The sequence below is a fragment of the Kogia breviceps genome, chromosome 7 (assembly GCF_026419965.1).
Source record: "Kogia breviceps isolate mKogBre1 chromosome 7, mKogBre1 haplotype 1, whole genome shotgun sequence".
Lineage (NCBI taxonomy): Eukaryota > Metazoa > Chordata > Mammalia > Artiodactyla > Physeteridae > Kogia > Kogia breviceps.
The window spans coordinates 115,632,047-115,656,019 of NC_081316.1; the positions used below are offsets into that span (position 1 = coordinate 115,632,047).

General features: G+C 46.9%; 1 protein-coding gene across 5 annotated transcripts in view; it reads right to left on the reverse strand.

The window, feature by feature from the left end:
- The window catches only part of ETS1 (ETS proto-oncogene 1, transcription factor), a 129,279-nt gene that overhangs the window by 48,865 nt on the left and 56,441 nt on the right, over positions 1–23,973 (reverse strand). For 2 of the 5 annotated variants that reach the window (XM_067039311.1, XM_059068286.2), the window contains exon 1: positions 15,566–16,055. The exons of 2 other annotated variants lie outside the window; for them this stretch is intronic. In XM_067039311.1, the coding sequence (XP_066895412.1) occupies positions 15,566–15,647 (82 nt within the window). In that variant the 5' untranslated portion in view covers positions 15,648–16,055. Of the gene's footprint in view, positions 1–15,565; positions 16,056–23,973 lie in introns of those variants that run through there. One more of the 5 variants, XM_067039310.1, reaches the window with a different exon arrangement.

Here is a 23,973-nt window from a genome sequence, read left to right on the forward strand (position 1 = left end):
CTGTACCTTGCTGGACAGCCTGACCAGCACGCCTTCATGCAAAAAGAGCTACTGACCGCCATGGGCGGGGGGCTTCTTTCAGGGCTGATGGAAATGTACCCAAGTCAGTTATTGGAGATGGGTGCACAACTCTGAATGTACGAAAACCCACTGAATTGTACTCTTTAACATGGTGAATTCTATATTATGTGAATTATATCTCAGTTAAAAAAGCAGTACTTTATTTAAAAAGAGCTAATGAGCCAGCTGCTATGAGCCAAGCAATGGGAACACCTCTCGGTGACTGGGAGACACGGACCCTTCAGAGAAGCACACAGACAACTGCTCCACACTCACAACTCCTGATGAGGACTGAGACTGAGTGATGGGCTGGCTTCCAGAAGCACTGGCGCAAGGGTGCTGGCGTCTGGAGTGTAGGGGGTGAGGAAGAGGAGGGGCCAAGGTGTCAAGGACAACCCCAGTGGCAGGTGGGTGGCATTAGCGAGAGGGAAGAGACATCGTTGTGACCTCGGCCACAGGGAAGCCTCAAGAGATGCAGACAGGCCCACTCAACGGGAGGCCACGGAAACGCTGGGAGAGGTCATTTCCAGAGGCAGATGCCTGGAGTCTACAACTTCTGGGACCACTTACAGGAGGATTGAGAGGGAGGCCACAGACTCCAAGAGACAGGCAGGCAGAGAGCATCAAGTTCGCCTCACCCCAAGCTGTCCCCAGAAGAGGCTGCTCCAGGGTCCACGCAGAGTGACATTAGCATTTCGGGCTTCAGGCATACAGACACGGGACCAGGCTCTCTGGTCATGAACGGAGAAAAGGTGCAGTCACAACACTGGGACCAAATGGGACCTTTTGGAAAATTGTCTTCCAAGAGAGATCATGAGTTTGGGCCCCTGGAATGCCCCAGAGCAGTTCTGATTGATTCCCCAGCCCTGACTCAGATGCGAGCACTGGCTCACCCCTCACCCCTCGGATGAGTAATAATAAACTGACCCAAGGTCTGGAGGGAGGGAGCAGGTGGAAGCAGGATGGGAATCCGGAGAACGCGGGTGCTGATTCTGCTGCAGGGAACAGACAGATGAGATGTCCAGTGCGTTCCAGAGACGGGTGGTGTGGCAGAATTCAAGAAATAATTCCCTGAGCCTTAACACACCACTCCAGTTGGGATCCAGCCCTGCCCTGGCAGCCTGCTCATTGCTGCTTTATAATATACTGAATTAGTCACTGGATTAGCAAGCACATTTACACACACTGGAGCACAGCTGTTTAAAGACACAGGGTCCCCTTTTCCAGGTGCCAGATTCTGGCTGTAAATCAACCACTGCAATTGGCCACAGGCAGATTCCAGAGAAGGCATCTTCAGTTGCAAAGCGCTTTAGCGGAAGTCTGCTAGTACTGCGAGGGTCCACTGGGCATTTGCTGGGGGACAGAAGGGACACAGGGTGTGGAGAAGGAAGCAAGGCTAGTGGGCTTCTTCCGACCCGAGGCTCACTATCTTTAGGAGGGCGCCGAGTGGACTCACGGACCTGGCCCTTCCCAGCAGCAAGCTAACGTGGAGGGCAGCCTGAAGGAGGCAGCTCTACTCCAGGCCAGCTGCAGTGACAGGTCGGTCACTCCCAGAAGAGACAAAGAGGACAATTAAAATAATTCTGTATCCTGATAACGACAATTCCAAGAACCGGCCCTGTTGACGTGGCCAGGGCCTGAACATGATGCTTTTAAAGTCGGACCCGTGACCTGAGGCCAAGCTCAAGTTTGGTTAAGTGTGCGTGAGAGGAAGAAAACACTGTCATTGGCCACAGGGACCGCTCTGGCCCCCACTTGGTTAGAGGGGTGTCGAGTGGAAAATTTTCTGTAACCAGGTTCACAGTAACCACAGTCCTAACAACCACTGAAGTAGCAACAGCGCTGTCAGCAAAGAGCATCTGCACAGAAATGGCGCCCTAGGAGACAGAAGGATAACACACCATTTACGAGACCCTGTGTCAGTGGAAAAGTATCTTACAGGAGTTATCTCAGATCCTTGCAAGAGCCCTGAAAGCTCTTCTGATTACCTCCATTGTAAGGATTCTACAAGGAAGGCTTGGGGAAGTCAAATACGTTGGCACAGGGCAAATGAGCCAGCAGAAAATTCAAACGCAGGGCTGTCTCACCTCCAAACCCTGCTCTTTCCAGGACAGGGCTGCAGGGAGAGACATCATCACAACCAATGTCATGAATGAGAGGCTGTGGGGTTCCCAGACAAAGAGGACTTTCTATGAAGCCACCCAAAAATGGATCCCTCCCCCGTGACTCTGAGGTCTCATCTACCGAATGGGAAGAGAATGCATCCGTATCTTAAGATGATGCTAAGAAACCTTTGGCATAAACAGACCATCTGATGAATATAAGAACCAAATTCCAGTGACTAAAAACGTGGACCACATTTAGGCTCCATTAGAACAGGAATTTGAAGAAGATTCTCAGATTCCTGGCTAGTTTGTGTGGGAGGAGCCTCCTGCGTATCTTGCAGCAGCTTTTAGAAATTCAAATACTAATTCCTTGGAACTGGTTTGCCCATAAAAACACTGCGAGTGTTTTCTTACAAAGCAAGGCAGTTGGGGCCCCTGGAGGCTGGACTCATCCTCGGTCACCGCCCGTTGTCTGTAGCCGATGCCTCTGTGAGTAGCTCACGCTAACCCGACCCTGTGAATATAGCAGCAAGTCGCCGGGGCCCGAACTCATCTAAAACACGAAGTTGCTGTTTTGCTCATCCAGCACCCAAAACCCTTTGGAGACACTGCAGCCAGCCTGGGCTTTCAAATTTCTCCCATCAGGCCATCCATCACAGGTGAGGGCATAGAAAAGCTACAAGGCTCCCCTAAGAGAGGCCTTCAGAAATCCAGAAATAAAGAGCTTTGTTTTGTTTTGTTTTTTTAATCTCCAACTGAATCAGAGGCTAACTCCAGATCCATCATGCAGACATTGATTCATTCCATGTGTGTGTTTATTTTTCTACAAACATTCCTGTTGCATCAAGTGGCCTCAAAGCCTAGACGTGTGCCTCTGAATACCCACTCCCTGGAGGATTCTCAAGAATGGGTGGAGCCCTGACTTCATTCCTCGATTTCCCAATCTGGAAAATGGAGCCAAAAGCACCAACTCTCTCTATGCATTAGTAACTTTAGGTACCTACGTTTCATTTGTCCACTTTGAATTTGAAAATGTACATGGAAATGATGGGAACTATGTTTTTGGCTTCCGCTCTATTACACATCCCAGTGGTATATATTTATAGATATACTGGATGTTTTTCTTTCTTAGCCTGAGAATAACGAGGAGCCCAAAAGAGCAAACTGTGTAGAAGGATGCACCAAGAATCAAGGCCTCTGATGAAAATGTTAGCAAATTTTCTCTCCAAACAGATTCTAAGTTGGTAGGACTTTGTAATTAGAAGGATCTAAGTTTAAATTTGTGACTTGAGAGTTCTGTAGGTTTGGGAAAATTACTGGAGCCTCTCTGAGACTGAATTTCTTATCTTCATAATGGGGGTTAAGACACCAACCTTGGTACAAACTCTCATGTACGAAAAAAGCTACAAGGAGATATAATACAACACAGGGCATAGAGCCAATATTTTATAATAACTATAAATGGCCTATGACCTTGAAAAATTGTGAATCTCGATGTTGCACACCTATAACTTATACCATATTGTACCTCACCTATACTTCAATAAAAACAATTTTTTAAATAAAAATTTTAAAACATTGAAAAAAAATAAAACACCAAATTCATAGGGTTGTTTAAAGAATGTGATTATTTGTGTGAAGCACTTTGCAGTGTGCCTGGCACACAGTAGGTACTCTAGAACTATTAGTTTCACTTCTCTCACGCCTCCAAACTGAAGCACAGATAGGTACAGAGACCAAACTCAAGCACCTAGCAGTTCTGGAGAATGTCTGATTTCCATTAGGAGGTAAGGAAGGTGTCAGATTGAACTCTTGATCTGATGTGAAGTCAAGGATGCATTTCCTGTACACACACACGATTCACCCTTAGAATTCCTAGGTATTCAGCATCGCCACTCTGTATCATATCTCCCAGTAATTTAATAACACTCCTTATATCACGGATGCCTCCAGAGTATTCTGTGAATGTGAGCTCATTAACGTCCCCACTCTCTCCAAGCAATGGCAGCTCACTCACCAGGAACGCCCTTCTTCCAGAAGAATATGAAGCTGACGGAGGTGACAGGTGACGCAAGAGATGTAGCCAGAATCTGGCAGCTCAAAGTGAATCATGTATCCTGATTCTCATGCCAGGCAGCAAAAGGTAAAGAAAGAGCACCTGTCTGGCTACCAACACAGAAGATGCTCAAACCAGGAAGAGGGAAGACCAAGGACACTGCAGGCCTGACCACAACGACTCAGACGTGGAGGCTTGAACCCCACGTTGAAGAGGTGACACTTGGCAGCCACACTAAGGTTCGCTTTACAAGACTAAACGTTCCTGACAAGACTGAAGTTAGCGTCCGCGTTCAAAAATGCCAAACTTAAACCTATTCTCCCTTCTGGCTGCAATCAGGTGTACCAAGCTCTACACCCATCCCCAATTCCTCCTCCCCAATAATCCAGAAGCCCCCGAGGGCATTGCTGGCCACTTAGAATTAAACTCACTCCCAAGGAAACAGCCACATGCCAAGGGGCCACTTCTCCGTGTAACAACCTGTCACTTGGCTTTGGAACGCTCTTGCTTCCGGAATGACCAAAACAGGGGGAAGCAGCCTTATTTTTATTGCTAAGGAACAACCCATTGAATTAGGGGCATAACCTAACATAACTTCGCTGCACTCCAAGTGTATACACCTGGTGCCATATAGCAAATGCCCCTGCCCCAGATGGAAACTAACAGGGGAAAAAAATCACTCACCGAAAATGTAATTTTTGTACACCTCTCTGGCACAATTCTTTCCCATAGCATGCAGTATGAGATGCAAAGTTTATTGGTTTTTGTTTTACTTTTTATCCTGAAGTGCTCCTCTGCCTACCTGAAGTTCCTGCTCGTCATTAACGTGGACCTTGTTCGCTAAAAAGGGTAAACTGAGGCTGAGAAGACCAAAGCAATGAGCATATATTTCAATATAAGGAAACGGGGGTTGGACAGGAATTCTTTTCAAAACTCTTTAGCTTAAAAAAAAAAAAAAAATTGCATTTCTCAAAGTCCAAAGTCAGTCTACCCCAGAGGAAAACTGCATCTTCGTCTAGAAGCCTGTGGGGTAACTCACCTTTTTCTACTCCTTGAGAAAGAACTAACCTACCATCCTACTTAAAGTTTGGCCACTGGTTTGGCATCATGGAAAGCTGAGCAAATTTTCCAGATCCCATATGATAGCGATTTGTGCAACCCACTCGAAGCTCAATAATTAGCCAACTGTCTACAGGGGACCGACTAACTATACACAGAAAATATGCAGGGAGCTCAATCTCTAGCAAAAGAGCAGAGGATGCCTTGTTAACACTTCTACCTCAAGCTGATGTTTAGTAGCCATAGTAGTAATGTGAAGGCACTATGTATTCATCCAATCAAGGAAATATTTAAAATGCGTGTGGCCGAAGGGAAATGTCAAGGGGTTTGGAGAATTGCAGCTTCCTGTTCTAACTCTGCCACTTACTTTCTAAGTTACCTTGGGAAAGGAACTTGGCATCACAAATGGGCATCAGTTTCCCTACCTGTAACATATTTGTAACTCAAGGGACTGTGAAGCCAAAAGGGGGAGTCAGTCACATGTCAAACTGCGAAATGCTACCAGATCACAACCAGATAATAAGTGAAGTGGTAAACAACAGGCACAGACAGACCTTAGTTATTTCCCCAAAGTCAACAAATATCCAAATATTTCTGAGGAACTCGTGAGCTCTGGAGTGACCTACAGCTGGGCTTGAATCTAAACTCCGCCCACCCGCTGCGCGGCCTTGGGCACGTTGTGGAACCTCATGGTTTCTCGTCTGAGAGATGAGAATCATCCTTAGCTATTAGGGATGGGGTAAAAGAATGAGGTTCTGGGCACGTTAATAAGCTGGCATCCGATAACGAAGAGAAAAGAAAAAAACACACAAAAGAAAAAGGTAAAAACGAGATGAGAGATGCCTACACAATTACGGATAGATCAACTCTGCCCTCTTATCAGTGGCAGTTTTTCTTGTTCTTTCCCCCCAATTGGCACGCTGATCTTAGGTCCCTGCTCCTGAAAGAAAAGGGCAGCTGTGTCAGACCTTTCTCAAAACGTAGCAATAACGTCAAGACCCTGGTTTTCAGATAACGACTGTACGCAGGCGCCGTGCCTCCACCGCTGTAAATGCAGCCTTTGAAAGGCCGGCAGCCTGTGCTCACCACACCCCAGCACACACTCGCTGCTTCCTGGACCTGGAGAAACCCGAGCAGGTGGGATCTCCTGGCGGCCAGCACCTCCGGGAGGGCCAGACCCCGTTCCCCAGCAGCCAGGGGCCCGGGCCTCCCCAGGGTGGCTTTGAGCAGAATGCGTTCCTGCTGCAGGAGGGGACTTTTCTGCCCAGAGCAGCGCCCTGACAGAGCAGCCCAGATGGAACAGCTCTGGCTCAGACCACACGCTCGGCGCCGAGGATGCAGCTGGGGCTGCCGGCTGCTTCACCTACCGGACCCCCAGCCTACACCTCCTTCCTCCAGAGCAGACCCCCCGCACTGGAGCTGCTTTCCGCTGCAACCGTAGCAAAGGCTGATGGAAAAAGGAAGCTGTTTTCATGGAGAGGGACCAAGAGGAAGGTATGACGCCTGGTCCAGCGTCACCCCAGGGACAATGTGTTTCTCCAAACGTCGGCAATTCCTAACGCCTCTCCCCATGAGAGATAATCTTCACAAATGTATTCAAAATCCTCCCAATGATGGAACTGTGATTGTGAACAGAGGATGGGACCAGGAGAAAAATATCCCCATTTTGCCTACCTCTTGAATGACATTCCATGCTCTCTCTAAGCCTTAATTATTTTAAAAGCTATCTAGATTCACACACTATCAGCGTTAAGAGAAACCTTACAGGTCATCTTCTCCAGTGAGTTTATTTAACGATGAAGAGCTGGAGGTTCAGGAAAAAAAGAAATGACTTGCCCAAGGTCACACAGACAAAGCGTTGCAAAGCCATGGCTAGAATCCAGACCTCCTGGGTCTCCAGGCAAGGATGGGTTCCCCCAGAGTGGATACTCAGCTTAGCTTATACACAAAATGTATTCCTACTAGGCTGATAGATCTCCCCTTATTAGTCCTGAATCCTCACTGCATCCCACGCATTTAATTAGTATTTCAATGATGTAAGATAACCAATGCATAATGTATACAATTTTTAAAAAAAACCTAGGCAGGGAATCTCAAATAGATAGGAAAAAGAAAAATAAATACTAGAAGTATAGAAGTCAACACATGGAAACTCTTCCACTGAAAATGCCCTGTAGTGGATTTTCTGAAGGGTATTTGAAAATCAGACTCAACCACACACTCTCATGAATGTTAAGTAATGATAGTGATTATCCCATTATCCCAGCACAAAACTCTAATTGCATAAAAATATCATTAATTGAGAGTTAGGTATAGTACCCGGCACATAGTAGGGGTTTCTAAATACATACTTCAAAAAACCATGTATCGGGCTTCCCTGGTGGTGCAGTGGTTGAGAATCCGCCTGCCGATGCAGGGGACGTGGGTTCGTGCCCCGGTCCGGGAGGATCCCACGTGCCGCGGAGCGGCTGGGCCCGTGAGCCATGGCCGCTGGGCCTGCGCGCCCAGAGCCTGTGCTCCGCAACGGGAGAGGCCACAACAGTGAGAGGCCCGCGTACCGCAAAAAAAAAAAAAAAAAAACCATGTATCTACAAACACCAGATTAGGAACCCCCTGGCCTAACCTAGATTCTTATTTTCCATTTGTACTTTGAAAATATGTACCTGATTGATTTTGTCATCTTCTCTGAGGTTTAACGCTTATTCTGATAAACTGATATAGAGGTTTTAACGACGAACAGTATGACTGGGAGGTAAAGTAACGCTACCAAAAGAAAAAAAAAAAAAATCACCTCTCTCATAAGCCTTTTCAATAACACTGCTCTGTCCTTAAAATCTCCCTACTTTCAAAGGCAAAATTCATCCTGAGATGCAAAACGCTCTCACATAGGTCCCGTTCTCACACTTCCAACTCTCTTCCCTCTCTACAATCAAGGTGTTTGTCTTCATATTTATGTAAGCCTTTCTTTCACTCCAAACTTTCAGCATTCTCCCCATGCTGTTCTATCTAAAATATTCCTCTCCCTGTTTTTAACCGCATCTTCCAAATTTTTCTGAAATACCCATGGCCTCCCTGAAGTTGACCCAGGAAATTACTCTAACCTAGAACTGCTGGAAGAAAGTGCCCAACAGACACAGAAAATAGAATCCTTGATCCCCATGTACTTCCACAAGTTCAAATGATGCCTTCTCCTGCACTTTTACCCATGAAAGCACCTAGCTGGGGCACGAGGATGATTCCTTCTGGGTTGCCCTAACCTGCCATACAGCCGTGCAGGATCAGGGTGTAAAGTATTCAGAAGTGATTACAGAGACAAAGAGTGGAAACAGATTACCCACCTGGCCACTTGGACTAGAATTCTTACCCAAGTGCAATGTCTGGTCCATATGGGGCTTTTCCCAAAAGTCTATGAAATATCACTTAAATTATTTGATCGTTTTTTTCACTATCTCCTTTCATTCTTTCATTAGTCCTTTCATACTTTCTAACTCTCCTCCTGTCACCTCTCTTCTTTTTTTCTCTTCTTTGTTAGCCAAACGGGATGTTGCAGTTGAATCCACCATTCCATTCCCTTCCTCCCGTCCCAAAAAATTGAGGGCTTGCTGTTTTACTTTTCTTTTTGTTTTTACCCATTGTAACGGTGACAAAAAAAATAAGTTTTTTTTGCCCCTTTTGATCCCAACGTAAAACTTCTCATCTTGGATAAACATTAAAACAAAACAAAGGAAAAATGTCATTGTCTTCACGTGTGTAACGATGGCATTTCCCCCTACTCAAAAGTTCATTTTCACACACACACACCCTACACGCAGAGAGTTTACAGTTCTTCCGCAGAACTCTGCAAAGCAAAACTCGACAGTTTAGCATAGCTCCTCAAAGCTACCAAGAGGTTTTAAATGCTTAAAGTGAACTCGTTTGAGGTTGACTTTTAGTTGTTTCCCAGGTGCTGAGAAATATTCTATTATGTGTCAAAAAACACATTTACAAATATAACTCATGCTTGGGGGAAACCACACTGAACTTGAATTTCTTCAAACTCTTCAATTGGTCCTTTTAGCTTACTCTGCATGGCCTAAGTAGATACCATAAAGAATATTATTGTCCAAAATCAGCGTCTAAGTAGTGTGCACCCCATTTCCAGGGAGAGTCCTAGTCTATCTCTCATTGTGGTTTAACTATTAACAGCACCCATTACACTCTCAAAAGTGTCCCAGTTCGGATGGTAAACTACAGGCACACACCATCAAGATCTGAAATCCAATATCCTAAAAGTTTCCAATACTACATTGGGTCTTAAAGCACCATCTGGGTCAATATCTTACAATTCTGAGACCGAACGAAATGCTACAGCAAAAGGATAATGGGGAAAAGGTGATGGGGCAGTAAGAAGCCACCTTTCCAGCGCCCAGTGACAGGCCTGCCCCCAAGCAGCAGAAACTGGAAAGCACCTGAGAAATATGAAGAAGTTGGCCAAATAATCAATAAATATTTATGGCTCAAACAGCAATATTTTGAGTGTTTCTGTAAGCATGGCTCCCCGCCAGTGATATTGGATCTGCTGTAACCTACACTACAGACCAATTTTCTTCTGGATCTGCATAGAGACTATAAACTACCCAAGTGAAAGAAAAAGGTAACACAGATAGGCACAGAGCTTCAAGAAAAGTAGCCAAATAGCCTGTTTCTGCAAAATGTGAAAAACATCGACTGAAGTTCTGGAGAAAGAGCTCTTCAACCCAACTGGGAAAAAAAGCAAAATGGAGCTGTAGATACACGACAAGGAAAAATGATAGATTGGGGGACTGTCTTCACATTCCTAACTCAGAGTTAAGAAGAGCTTAACAGCTGTAAGCAAAGGGTGGACCTAGAATACTGTGAACAGGGAGGCAAATCCCATCTGAGACTGTCTGAGCAGGGGATGGGGCCCACGCTTCATTCGGGAGTAGCCAGATAAAAACATGAGGGCTGTGTTGTGAATATACAAATTCCTCTCTGTGACGACCATGGGACCCAAGGGTATTAACTGTTTGGAAAAAATGCTCCCCATAAGGCAGTGATAGAGGAACCAAGACCTCACCCATGGACAAGTCGCCAGGGAGTCTGTTGGCTTCCCTCTGAGCTGTGGGCCAGCGGGGTGGGGGTGGGGGCTGCGTTGGCAAGGGCAGGTCTGCAGGTAGCACCCTGGGACTCAACTTCCCTCCTTGTGCCAGAACAGCTACACACAGTGTGCCCTGACCCATGACATGGGCTTGAAAACCCTACATTTTAGGCAGGGGAAAAGATAAAACTTATTTGCTGTGCAGACAATAAAGGCAGGTACCTCTGGCCTCCTTGCAGGAAGGAAAATTAAATTACATCTGTACTAAGAAAACAAACTGCTGCTGATCTGTGTCTCTCGTCGCCCAGATTGTGAGTGAGATACATGCAGAGCTGTGTCCGTGACGAAAGAGGTAAATCAGGCCGAATGGGGAGGCTCTGGGAAGGATGTGACCTTGGAAGTGAACACAATCACGTCCTCACCTGTGAGAGAACGAACTACATCTGGAAGACACTGGAAAAACAAAAGAAGCCTGGTTCTCTGCTTGGTGATCTCAGGCAAGCGTCGATGGAACCCTCAGCATCTTCTTAAAGCAACACACCTCGTCTGCCAGCCCCGGAGGGAGCTCACGGGACAGACAGGCCCTAAGCCCAAGCTCAGAGGAGTCGTGCAGGGCGGCAGGGGTCCCCTGCACCCCTCAACCCCCAAAGCACCGACCACCAGTGCCTCCTCATTTCCCCTCTTTTAACTCCCTGAGTTTCTGTGAATAAGGCGGTGCTTTACCGTCTTATAAAATGCTCGCAACGCTCATCAGTTTATACATTTCTATCAGTGCGGCCTAGAGCAAATTATATGCATCTCTCAGAATATCCTCTTCCTCATCTCAACAATGGATATAATAATATGTGCCCGTACCCCAGAGTTAGTGGTGTGAAGTGGGAAAGAAGCTGGCACGCAATCCAGGTTCAATACATGTTTCAGAACTATCCCTACAACTTGGGGATGGCAGGAATCTACCTTCACTGCAAGCTCAGGGAATGCCACCACGGTCATGGGTGATTCATTCTGCAAACCAGGGACGCCTGTAATTATACTGTCACTGTCGCCATTGTAGACTTATCTGTGCTCTTTGCAATAGGGAGCCTCACTTTCCTGAAAAACGCCTGACCTTCACTAAGCAGCTCTCGGTTTTGCAGAGATTTTGATGGAGCCCAGAGCAAGCTGGGCTCTGGGAGGTTGACCGCCGGCTGGTTTGTCTCCTAGGGGGAGGTGATCCCCCTACAGGGTGGTCTGGTCTCTTTAAGAAAGAAAAAAAGTTACACAGACCAAAAAAAAAAAAAACAGCAATACAAACCAACCAAAAATGCCAGGAATGCAAGCTCTGCCAAACAAATAAATAAATAAGATGTGAGATACTTTATAATAACTGGACATGATGCATTTCCCAACCCTGCATAACTGAGGAACTCTACATGTCCAACAACCCTGAAAATGTTCCCCGGCCCCTAGTCTTGGTGGCCTTCTGGCTCTGAGGCGGCACTGACAATGTCCATCACGCACAGTAACTGACTGATCCCTGAGCCTGTAACTTGGCAGCCGGGCGCCGGAGATGCCCTGACAGTCTGAGAGTTACCTGGCTCGCTGTTTGCTGCTGGGGCACCGAATGGAGTGTGAGATCTCAGTGAGGCAGGTGAGAAGGTTCTCTTTAAACTTTACTCTTCTTTCCCTCTCAAATAAGCGATCAGGGGAGGTTCATAGGCAGCTGTAGCCCCTATAAAACACTTCAAGGGCCCCGAAAAATTCTACAGCCGTCGTCATTTTGTGTTGTTATTGTGGATCGGCACTGTTTTAAGATTTGCACACGGTAGTAGATTTAATTCTCATATCAACCCTATGACGTAGAAGGATTATCGCACTCATTTTACAGATGCAGGAGCTGGAGCACAGAGAGAGATGAAGTAATTAATTCATCCAAAGTCACACAGCTAGTAAGTGGCAGAACTGAGATTCAAACCCAGACAGGCTGGCTAGAGTCCCTGCTCGGAAATGCTGGGCTCACAGTCACTAATGGCGCGTGGTCCGTGGGGGTCTGGAAGCACGGTGAACAGGCGATCCTAGGAGCCCGGCAGCTCTGCCCTCTTTCTTGTCTGCACAGATGAAGATACAAAGGCTGACCAAAGGCACTGGGAGAGGGACGGAGCTTCTTCCTATCCCTAAGGGCAGTACAGGTCCCCGAGGGATGGACATCTTTTCCTAGGGCAGGAGGGGGGCTGATCCTTTTCATTCTTGTAAAAGCGCAAACAACCAGAATTAGAATTCCTGATCTTCCCTGGGCATTATGATCACCTCACCAAGAAAGAGGAGTGGGAAAGGAGAGGAAAAATTAAGCGGCTGGGGAATGTATTTGCTTTGGCACCCAGCCTCCACCCCTTCTCAGCAAACTCCACACCAGGAGGGAACTCCATGGACACTCTAAGGCTTTGCTTGTTTTAACCTGTTGAAGCTCTGAGAACCTGGCAATCATGTATTTACAATCAAAATGATATATCCAAGTTTACACCTACAAGGAAAATTCAATGCCAATGTTATTTCCAAGTATATGGTAATTTGGCAGTTAAAGCTGTCAAAACTCCTGTGAGGTCTCAATCCAGAATCAAAGTGAATAAAGGTTCTTGATAAGGTCCTAGCCACTGAGCCTGGCAAATGACCCAGGCTCCTGCTGGGACACCCACCTCCCTCTTGACGCTCTCCAGCCCTCATACATTAAACCAGAAATCCTGGTTTAATTATTTCAACCAGGTAAGTTCCCAAAATAGTTGTCTCCACACGTAAGAAACTAAACAACCCAAAGAATCATTCTGACACATACTTGTCACAGCTGTAGACACAAAGCCACGCTATAAGAAGTTAAACTTTAAAAATGTCCTGTATGGTCTGACGGGCAAAGCAAATCCTCGCTTTGCCAGTCAGTGTCTTTTCCCACCAACAAAAGCAAGCAGCCCCGGCCAACGCTTCCTGCATCCTTGCACCTGCAAGTTTAAGTCTCAACTGAAGTTTCTCTGCTAAGCGTTACAGAGGTAACTTGCAGTATTACTCAAGGCAACTGTACACTGAGATGGTAGAAACCGAGATGCATTTTACTTGAGCTGCTGGCTCACCAGACATTCTTAGGTAAGTAACTTACCTTCTCTGTGCCTCAATTTCCCTTTCTGGAGTATGGGTATGATATTCACGTATATGCTACTAAACCTCCAGAAAAAAGATGAGCTCAAACTTAGTTGATAGCGCCAGAAATCAAATCTCGTTACAATGAATGGCAGAAGACTGCCCAATTTCTTTGATCAGTTGAAATTTTCTTGTATTGAAGGTTGCTGACAAAGTATTTTTGCAAACGAAGGGCACTGTAAATTTGCTTATTATAATGGGTATGACTGCAGCATTAGGCCTCACTGTCCCCATTTTACAGATGGGAAGGCTAAGGATAGTTACTTGCTCAGGATTTACTTTTATCAATAATCAACAGAACAGCACCATATACTTAAAACCTCTAATATTTACTAAATTACTCCCCCAAAATGCTTCCGCTGTTTACTGTGATCTAAAACATGTGTTGCTAGGGGCTCTTTTTCCTTCCCAGCATGCCAAATCCATTGTAGGTTCGTGGACTGACATATCGACACCATTTCCCAGACGACCAAATCTGTCTCTTCCCCATAAACACACATATAAACAAGCTATACTTAAGGAAAGGACCTATTGGTTGAGATCTATCTTTGCTGGGAACTATCCTTTCACTTCCTCTATAAGTGGTCTGAATCAATTGTGACTAACAGAATTTATTCTGGCTGCCTTGAACTCCCCAAAACCACCATCACAGCAGCATCATTTCTGAACTGTAGCTCTACGAGCCCGAAATGTCTCCGAGGTTCCAGTTCATCTCAGCATCCTCGTGACAACAAACAGCCTTAGTCTTCCTGCACCTCCCAGGGAGCAACCCTGGGCTTGAGTGTTAGGGGGTCTAAGAGGAGAAGACACCAGCCACTACCACGTCTTTATTAAGATTTCTGCAGGGAATCTCCAAATGACAAAACGTCAGCTTGGCTTGTGTTGAAAGTTTAAGCAGATTAAGAAAGGGTTAAAATAAGCAACTAATTATGGCGGAGGCAAAGAAGTGCTAACCACGGGGAGCAGCCCCCGAACTTATTGATAATCGGATACAACAGAGCAGCACGTTACTGCGATTATTTTTTTTCCAAAAATCACCACCTTCTCCCTACATCTTTCTATATACCTTTACCTCCAAAATAACGAATCTCTTAAGGATTGCCGGCAGTTCCCTATCCTACAAGAAAGCATCTTTTCTTCTCAAATTGCATTTATTCCAGAAATTCTGGAGCTCCAGCGACCATTAAACTGCTTAGCACCAAAAACTGTGTCTAAGACAAAATGAAATTTCTGTCCTACCCCTTTCCTTTTCAAACCCTACAAATCCAAGAGTTGGATAACACACCAACCAAAGACCCAAAGTCACGTTTGGTGTCGGGAGGTCTTCCCTCTTCTAACAGATCTTTGGTACCAAGGGACAAATTTACGGCAGATTAGAAAGATGGATAAACTAAGTAACCTGCATGAACAGAATCGGGATGTTTCCTGGAGTTAAGATGATCATTTCAGCTGTGCTCCCATCTCCCTATCCTCAACCCAGAAAAGAGAAGCTAGATAGCAAAGGGACATGTGACAGGGGAGCTCAGGAAGGCAAGACATTTGAAAATGTGCATGAAGCCCAGCCAGTTAGACACCGTTTGGGCTCTTACTACCCAAGGCCCTCCATCCGGCTCCAGTTCTGGGGGATGACTGCAGGGTCAGGGGATGATGTCCTCGGCGGCGGCAGTGTCCACCCCCCCCCCCCCCCTAACGTTAAGGAATAAGGCCAGAGGGTTCCCGCTCATTTGGAAAAATAAAAAAGCAGGAATGGGAGTGCTGGCCATTCTAAAAGCTTTTTCCCATTACTCACAAAAACACAGCTGTGAAAATAAATACCACCCCCCAAACAAGGGTCTCGGGCCACCAACAGTCCTCTTCTTCCTCTCTACCTCTCTCCAGCTGCCACCAGCATCGCCTGCTCTGGCAGAAGCTCCGGCAGAAACGCACCACTGCCTGGAAGGGAAGAGCGAAGGGGGTAGAAGCGGAGGGGACCTCGGCCTGTGGCCGAGAGCTGGAGTGGGGGCTTCGGCAGTCACCACTCACCCGGGGATGGGAAAAGCTCCAGATCCACTTTTTCCGTCTTGATGATTGTGAGAGTCGGTTTGAGATCGACGGCCGCCTTCATGGTGCCAGGAGTGGGGGGACAGACGGGACTAGAACAAGTTTGCTGTTATTCTTGTTGTTTCTCTTTTTAATGGGGATAAGTAACAAGGGACAGGGGACGGGGGGGATCGGAACTTCTTCCCTAAAAATCTCAAATTCCCGCTGACTTTCCCCGGCGCCCAGAAGGTGAGCGGCCGGAACTCTCTCCCGGGTACTTGGCACTTTGCGGGAAAGTGCGCGCGCCGGGTCCCCGCCTGGCCTGCGCCCCGCCGGCTACCTCCTAGTCCTGGCCCGGCTCCCTCCTCTCCGCGGGCAGCCTCCTGCGCTCGCCCTCGCCCTCGCTCTCCGGAGCCGACTCCCTCCCTCGCCCGCGAGCTCTCCCCTCCTCTTTGGGGCGTTACTCAAGGCGCCGAGCCCTGGCCGTGGGTCTGCGCGCCCGGCCCCCTCCCCCAGGATCTCCGCGGGGGGGAGGGGGGGCGGGAGGGATTGGGGCGGGGCGGCGAGGGGCGGGCACGGCCGGGGGCGGGGCCCTGGACCCGCGGCCAATCGCCGGCGGCGGTCCAAACCGAAAGGAAGGCTGGGCGGAGCTCGGCGCCCGCCGCGCCCTCTGCCCCCCGGGCACTGCAGCTGGGCCGCAGAGGAGCCGCGCGCGGAGCCAGCGGGTGCCCAGGCCGCTCCGGCCCTTCGGGAAAGTCCGTCAGATTCTCCACGCATTCTTGAGGACTTGGTCACCCGCTCCCGCCCCGTCCCGGGAGCGGCATAGTTCTCCAAGTGCGTGTCTATCATTCATTCACAAAGACTGACACACAGGACGTGAGCCAGCGATTGGAGGGGCATGCGTGCGAGCAAGCGCAGGGGCCTCCGAGCCAGCGTCCTCAAAGGGCTCTGGGAATATTGGACTCCAGCCGATTATGAGTCAGGGATCGGGACTGGGTTGCTGGAGGAGCCTTCGATTTTTCAAGGGCCAACAAGTGTCATCGTTAAGAAATTAGTTAAAAATGACCTGCCCTTGATAAGGATCGAGCCCAAGGCAGCCTTCTGGAGACCCAAAACAAAGGCCCAACGTCGTCTTTATTACTGGGAGAGTCAGGAACAGGGCCCCCAAACTAGCATCCACTCCTGGGCTTCCTTAAGCTTTCAGTTTCCCTACAGCAGTTCCCTACAGCAGTTCCCTACAGCAGTGGTTGGGTGGCCGGGAGAACTATTATTCTGTTCCTCTAATTATGTCACCACTGGCCAAAAGTTTTGTCTTTCCTTTCACAGATTCTCCTCTACTAGATAAAACTGACAACCCTCCTATCACCACCATTAAAAATGTGATGCACAGGCTCTGTGGTTTCGAATTTCTGGAGTACGTCGTTCGTAGCCATGACAGAATCCCAGTACACAGACCCCTTTTCCATTTGGGAAGCCTTCCAGTTGGGAAGCCCAGACACTTCAGACACCGTAACATGATCGTGCATAATTAATGGTTTACCACTGGCACACTGGTTATCATAAATGGAGAGAGGTGGTCTGAATTAACAAATCAAGCAGTAGACGTAGAGGTGCAACCCTAGACACATATGTATAGCTGGAGCCAGGCACTAATAGCTATCTCTGATGAACTAAAAGATTAAACATAAATCTTTCTGGGGCTTCCCTGGTGGCGCAGTGGTTAAGAATCGCCTGCCAATGCAGGGGACACGGGTTCGAGCCCTGGTCCGGGAAGATCCCACATGCTGCTAAGCAACTAAGCCTGTGCGGCACAACTACTGAGCCTGAGCTCTAGAGCCCGCGAGCCAGAACTACGGAGCCCGCGTGCCACAACTACTGAAGCTCACACGTGCTCCGCAACAAGAGAAGCCATCGCAATGAGAAGCCCTTGCACCGCGATGAAGAGTAGCCCCTGCCCGCCGCAACCAGAGAAATGCCCACGCGCAGCAGCGAAGACCCAATGCAGCCAAAAGTAAATAAAATTTTTAAAAAACATAAATCTTTCTGAACAACCTCAGAGAAAGCTATTTTTAATACTGTTTCCTGATTTCTAAGCATATGTTGAGCTCCCACCACTTGGCTGTGACTGTAACCTCAAGCTCTGGTAAGTTTTAAACACACCTGCTTACCTTCATCTAATTCCAGTTCTGTCCCCTTGAAGTATTAGTAACTTACAGGTTTCCCACAGCCAAGGAGGGAAGGAGCCAAGAATAGGAGAGAAATCTCAGATCTCAGGCTCCTGGTTCAAACTGCAGATTATGCTAGTCTTCCAGTGACCAGAGGGAAGTATTTGTATGTGATAATCCTGATTGTTGAAGGAATGTTGTCATCCAGCTGTGTTTCCAAAAGGTATCAGAAAACAATGCTGGCCCCCAGATGACAAGAACAGACCCATCTGATCCTGGGAAAAGCTGAGGGAAACAACGCATGAATGAATTGTGCATTTACACATTCAAATGAGCAGCAAAGTAAAGGATCTTGAACCAATCCTGCCTTACCCGCTGTGAATACATCAGCAAAAGAACTGTGCAAATCAGGAGTTGCTTTGGGAGTTTTGTTTTATTGATGTTATGTTAAGGAAATGCTGGTATTTTTTTTTTTTTAATCCAGGTGTGAGTGCTCTGTTTCAAACGCAGCTTCCTCAGAGCAAGTCCTGTCTCTCTCCCTCAGTGGGTTTCTCAGCTTTCTTTCCCAGGCTAGCCTAAACACGGCTGCTACCTCCCTCTCCCCCAAACTAGACACTAAAAGAGCCCGCCATGATGAATCCGAAAACACTGTCCACTTCAGTAATAGGGGAATTTATTCCTTCAGTTCTTCAATGATGACAGCTCAACTTGTCAATCATCCTTTTGAACCCCGTCCTGAAGCAGGGAAGCTTGAAAGCTTTGACTGTGCAAGTCAGTCAAATTGTGAGTATTGATGTTATCAGAAGTTATGCATCTAACCTCCAATCTGGTGGAAACAAGGAGCACTTAATATGGACAAGTTAAAGTATTTTTACATATTTGGGATATTAATGATCTGATCAGGTCTGCAATGATCCCACTTGATTAATCTGACCCATTTTGATCAATGAAATTTTTATTCTCTCTAAGACACAAGTAGGTTTTTCTAAATGTTCCTATGAACTTTGGATGATATTTCTATCTTACCGTATCCTAAAAAACAGTGCCTTGCCGGGTGCCTGACACATTGCAGATGCTCAGTCAATGTGTGTTGAATAGTGAGCTATCACCTTGCTGGTCACTAGGGGCTTTTACTTTGCCACCACGGCTTTCCAATTCAAAGGTTAAGTGAGTTTGATAGGCTAGCGCTTGTGAAAATGAGCTAAACAATGTCAGCCACTCTGCCTCTAGGTCTGGCCTTGGCCTACCAGAAGCTCTGTTCCCTAGCACTCCGTCCACTGGGTTTCATTTGCACCTCAGTTTCCCCACTAACAAGACAAGATCAGAGGAGCTTTGCCTTCCATCCCCTTGGGCAAGTTGTTTCAAGACTCTATCTAATTTTTAAGGCACTCAAGAAAAATCAACCAAGGGACAACATTTTGTTTTTGCTGGTAATGCAGCGGTCTGCTCCTCCGGTGCTTGGGAGAAACCAGAATTGTATTTTCAAATACTCCCAAGACTTGGGAATCACACCCAGCAAGGGCTGAAATTCCTTAAACTAGAAGCCTCATGTCAAAGGGGTTAAAAAAAGACAGCAGGAGTTGAGGGACAGGGGTCTGAAGTTAGACGTTAATGACATCAAGAAAACAGTCACATGTTTTATAAGAATCCCCTCAAAAACATAGAGTATGTAAAAAACATTAACTTTCTCTTTGATGCTCCTCCCTCAACTCCTGCTCCAACCTCAATAAAAAAAGAAATATAAAAAAACACCTAATTATAAACAATACTGAAAGACAGACTCTCCTCCTCCAGAAGCGTGCTAGAATAAGTTACTCTTCTCTTTTCCACATCTTGACCGTCAACAAACCAAAGAATCTCTGAGTTTTGAGCTAAAATATGCTTTATTAGAGGTAGGTGCAAAAACATTCAGACCACTAATGGCTGACCCAGAGCAAGTTTATGACTCACAGATGTTGATTTACTGGCTTAAATGTAAGATTGAAAAGAAAAGAAAAGAAAAAAAAGTCCTCAATTAACAACCTGCCCGCTTTGCATTTGTGGTTGTTTTTCTCTGAGAAAAAAGGCAGCAGTCCCCCACTGCACACAGAAACAGTCTTCTAAAGCTTAACTCTAAAGCAAGTGGCTTCTGTGTGATAAGTTGAGTCACTGAAAAGCACCCTGGGGGGAGAAAGATGCCTGGGGCTTAGATATCTACCTAAGTTATGGAGCTGCCATAAAATGGAAAATTGGAGAAAATGAAAAGAACTCTCTTAATTAAACTCTGATGCCAAAAGGCCTTAGGGTCAGTTCAGGAACCCATGTGGGGGATCGGAGCTGCTGTCGCCGACTGCAGGCTGGCTCTGTGACCTCACCAAAGCCACTTAACCTTTTTGTGTCACAACCTCATCTCTGTTTCAGGGAATAAAATCACCCCTGGCTCTCCTGACCGTGTAATACAGACTCATTAACTATTGTTTAGAAGGTACAATAAACAATGAGCGATAAGTAAGGAGGGAAGCCAGGGAGGAGAGGGGGGGGCGGGGAGAGGGGAGGACGGGGGTGGTGGGGGTGGGGGGGTGCCCTGGGAAAGTTCTCCAGGATAAAACCAAGATGAGCGTGAGTAGTGTAGGCTCTGGAATAAGGCTCAGATTCAAATTCCAGCTCTACCCACTAGGCAGCTGAATTACTACGCAGAAGTCATTTCAACAATCCTAAACCTCAGTCCCTCCCTGCTTAAAGTCGGGTCCTTTGGAGGATTAAATGAGATAGTGCATGGAAAGCATTTAGCACTGTGTCTAGCAGAAGAAGAGCTCAAAGTCAAATCACTGTTACTGCTATTAAGAGCCAGTAGACCATAGGCTATAGGAGGAACCACATAAAAATCTTCTGCATGGTAATCCCCTTTACAGAGTAACTATTCACCTGAACTGTCTTATGGAGAGAGAAGGAGAACGATCATACCTAATTGAAAAAAATCTCTCCAAGCCCCTCCCCTCAGTTCCTGATTTGGGAACCTGCCCAGCTTCACAGCCTCAGTTGAGAAATTCCAGCACTACCTGGTTAGGAGAGAAAACTGCAGACTTGTACTTAAAGAGTCACCGAAAAGTTGTATTTCCAATTCAGAAGGAAGATCACGTTTGTGGTGACAAAACCTTAGGTCTTGGCTTTGTCCCATGTTAGAGTGAGATGGAGACTCTTCGAGATAGTCAAGGTCAGCCCTCTGATTTCCAGAGGAAAAAAAATGACTGTGAGAGAGTAAGTCATTCTGCCCAAGGCCACCCAGCCTGAAAAAGACAGTGTCAGTTCTAGAATGGGATCCCCTGATCCTCTCTCCGGGCATCTCCTTGGGTTTACAGATACCACACTGCAGGGGAAGTCACTGCAGTTCAGCTTGCTCTGTTCCCAGACACTCTTGAGAAAGGAAGCAGGATACAGGGCACACAGGAACAGATAGATGATCAGCCTCAATTTCTAGAAATCTAACAGTCTCCTCTGCACTGGACGTGTTGCCTTTGGGCAAAGCACGCTGCGGGGTAACCGCGCCAGCATTCCCTGTGGGTGACAGCTTGGCATGGGCTGTGAGGAGAGAAGGGGTCTGGGCTGGCTCTATTGCTGTCTGCAGTTTCTTTAGACTGTAATTAGGAACCATTCAGCTGCATCTGCAGCCCCAGCAATGTGGGATGGATGGGCCTCATCCACAGACCAAGCGACATTTGAAAATCCACCAGTTGAGATGGCACGTACTCCTCTTGAAGCAGCTCAGGCTCTGCCAACACAGAAGGAGGTGAGGGGCTGCCAATCAAGGCTGCAGGGTCCGGAGGCTCCCTCCACGCCATGGTCAGCTGGCTTCCCTGAAGCAAATGGAGCACATTTCCCAGGATTTTTTGCTCCCTCCTGGGCCTGGGTCATGCAGAATGCAGGCTACCCTGGAGCTTCTGGGATCATGTAGTATGAATTCCAATGTAAGTTGTCCTAAATTGGCCTCTGGAGAAGGTAGAGGGACGATGGCATTAGCACAAATGGCAGGAGACCCAATATTCTTTAATAACAGGGTGGAAGCAGAGAACCAGGCTCCTGGCAGGGAGCTCCGAAGCCCAGGAGGACAGGATCCCGGCCCCTTCCCCACACAGCAGGTGGTTTCTTCTGGTGCAAGGCTAAGGCCTTCCTCTGATCTTACCCTGCTTTTCTCTTGGGTTACAAAGACAACACCAGATTTCAAAACAGATGTTCTTTGCAGTTGTGGTCGAAATCTTAAGGTAATTTTATTGTGGAATCTTCCCCTTTCCTTTCCCCCTTTCATTTTGAAATGCCAAGCCCATTGCCCCAATGGAGCATTTACCACCCTAGAGATGAAGGACCGGGGATGGGGTGGAGAGTTCCTCCATCCAGTTCTAGATGCTGGAAGTTAGGCAGAGGAAGCAGATTCGAGAAAAAGGAAAGATAGTACAGGAGGAAGCAGTAGAGGGGAACTTTGCTGAGAACAGTGGAAGGACGGGGCAGTGAGGGGGGACATGAGAAGGTAGAGTCACCAGGGATTCTATGTCCTCGTCATTCTGGGACTTAAATCTCCAAGACTGCAAAAATGAAACTGAGGCCCGGGCACGGATCCAGTACCTTCACAGCGTCAATTTCATGGACTTGCATGGCCAACAGTCAAGGGATGACAGTCAAACAAATCAATAGGAGGTCCTCAAGCTGGAAGGGTTGCAAAGGATTCAGAGCAGAATGGAGGTGAAAGGAGGCGAGCACAGAAGATTCAAGGGAAGGTCAAGCTGAAAATCTACACCAAACACAGAGGGTATTTCTCAGTATTTCCCCAACATGGACATTTTCTATATGCAAAGAATTTTCCTCCCCACACCCACAAGGTGCCCCTTTCAGCCCAACAGCCCAAGCACACCCCAAGGGAATATTCGAATAGCAAGTCCGCCTCCTACACTCCCTCAAGGCAGTGGTTAGTTTCTGTCTCACCTCCAGTGCTCAGCTCAAAACAGTATGAGCTCAATAAATTATGCTGATTATTTACTTAATGAACAGATAACTTCCTAAAATTCCAAATACAGATCTTGAACTCAAATATCAGTCTTTTTTTTTTTTTGGTGTAACGTGAGACTCAAAGTTACCCAGAGTTTAAGACTAAAGAGATAACCAGGTGACTCTTTTCCAACTGAAAAGGTCTTTATAAAGTTTTACTCTGCTGTTCTCATCCCCTGCCTCTCATGCCCTTAAAGGAAAATGTTCTTCAGGTCACCATATTCATTTAATTTTTCATCTGAGTGTATACAGGTAGAGCTGTTTGTGAAAAACTGGCATCTGGCTTACCACAAAGCAAACCAGTCATTTTGTCATCAGTCTGAACTTTTACGCAGAATATTGTTCACATTGTCAGAAGCAGGCTTCAGGAATTTCTGAACTTTACCTTGAATCTTTTATTTCACTGATTATCATGAAGGTAAGATGTAGAATCGCTATATCCATTGTTCGTAAGATAAGAGAATACATGAAATGAACCCAATTTTCTCCACCTTTGTGAGGAAGAAGAGTTAGACACTTTTTAGGGAGTCCAGTACCTGTTAGAAATCCCCTCCACCTTCTGAAGTTTACTATAACGTGTCAGGCCCCCAGAAGCAATGCATTGTTTTTTTACTTGTTTGGCCACGCTGTAGGCACCCTCTCCAGTGAGAAAGGGGATATGTTGAGAGACAATGCGAAAGGTGAGGGGAGGGAAAGTCAAAATGAGCTGCTACCACGTAGCCGGTGGCACAGAGACACTCAAGGAAGGCCTCACCTCTCTGGCTGGCTGGACCATAGCAGATGACAACACCTCCCTGCACTTAATTTGTTATATCTGCTGATGCATAATGGAAATGTTGCAAGGGAAACGCAGGCTGATTTTCAACCATGGAAACCAAGGAAGTAATGGGTTTGGTTAGGATCCACCATTGCCACTAAGCTGTGAAGAGAATTAGAGACACACATCATTTTACGTCACTTTCTCTGACCTAGTTACACATAATCGACCCAAGAAAAAATGAAATGTGTTACACTGAGAACCTCTTACTAGCCAAGAAAATTAACATACTTTGAAGCTGTCATCTACAAATATCTCACTCAGACATCTACCCCTCCCTGGCCTTCAGCATCCTCCAGTGCACGACATCACTGCCTCAAAATGAATTTATACGGGGCTTCCCTGGTGGCGCAGTGGTTGAGAATCCGCCTGCCGATGCAGGAGACACGGGTTCGTGCCCTGGTCCGGGAAGA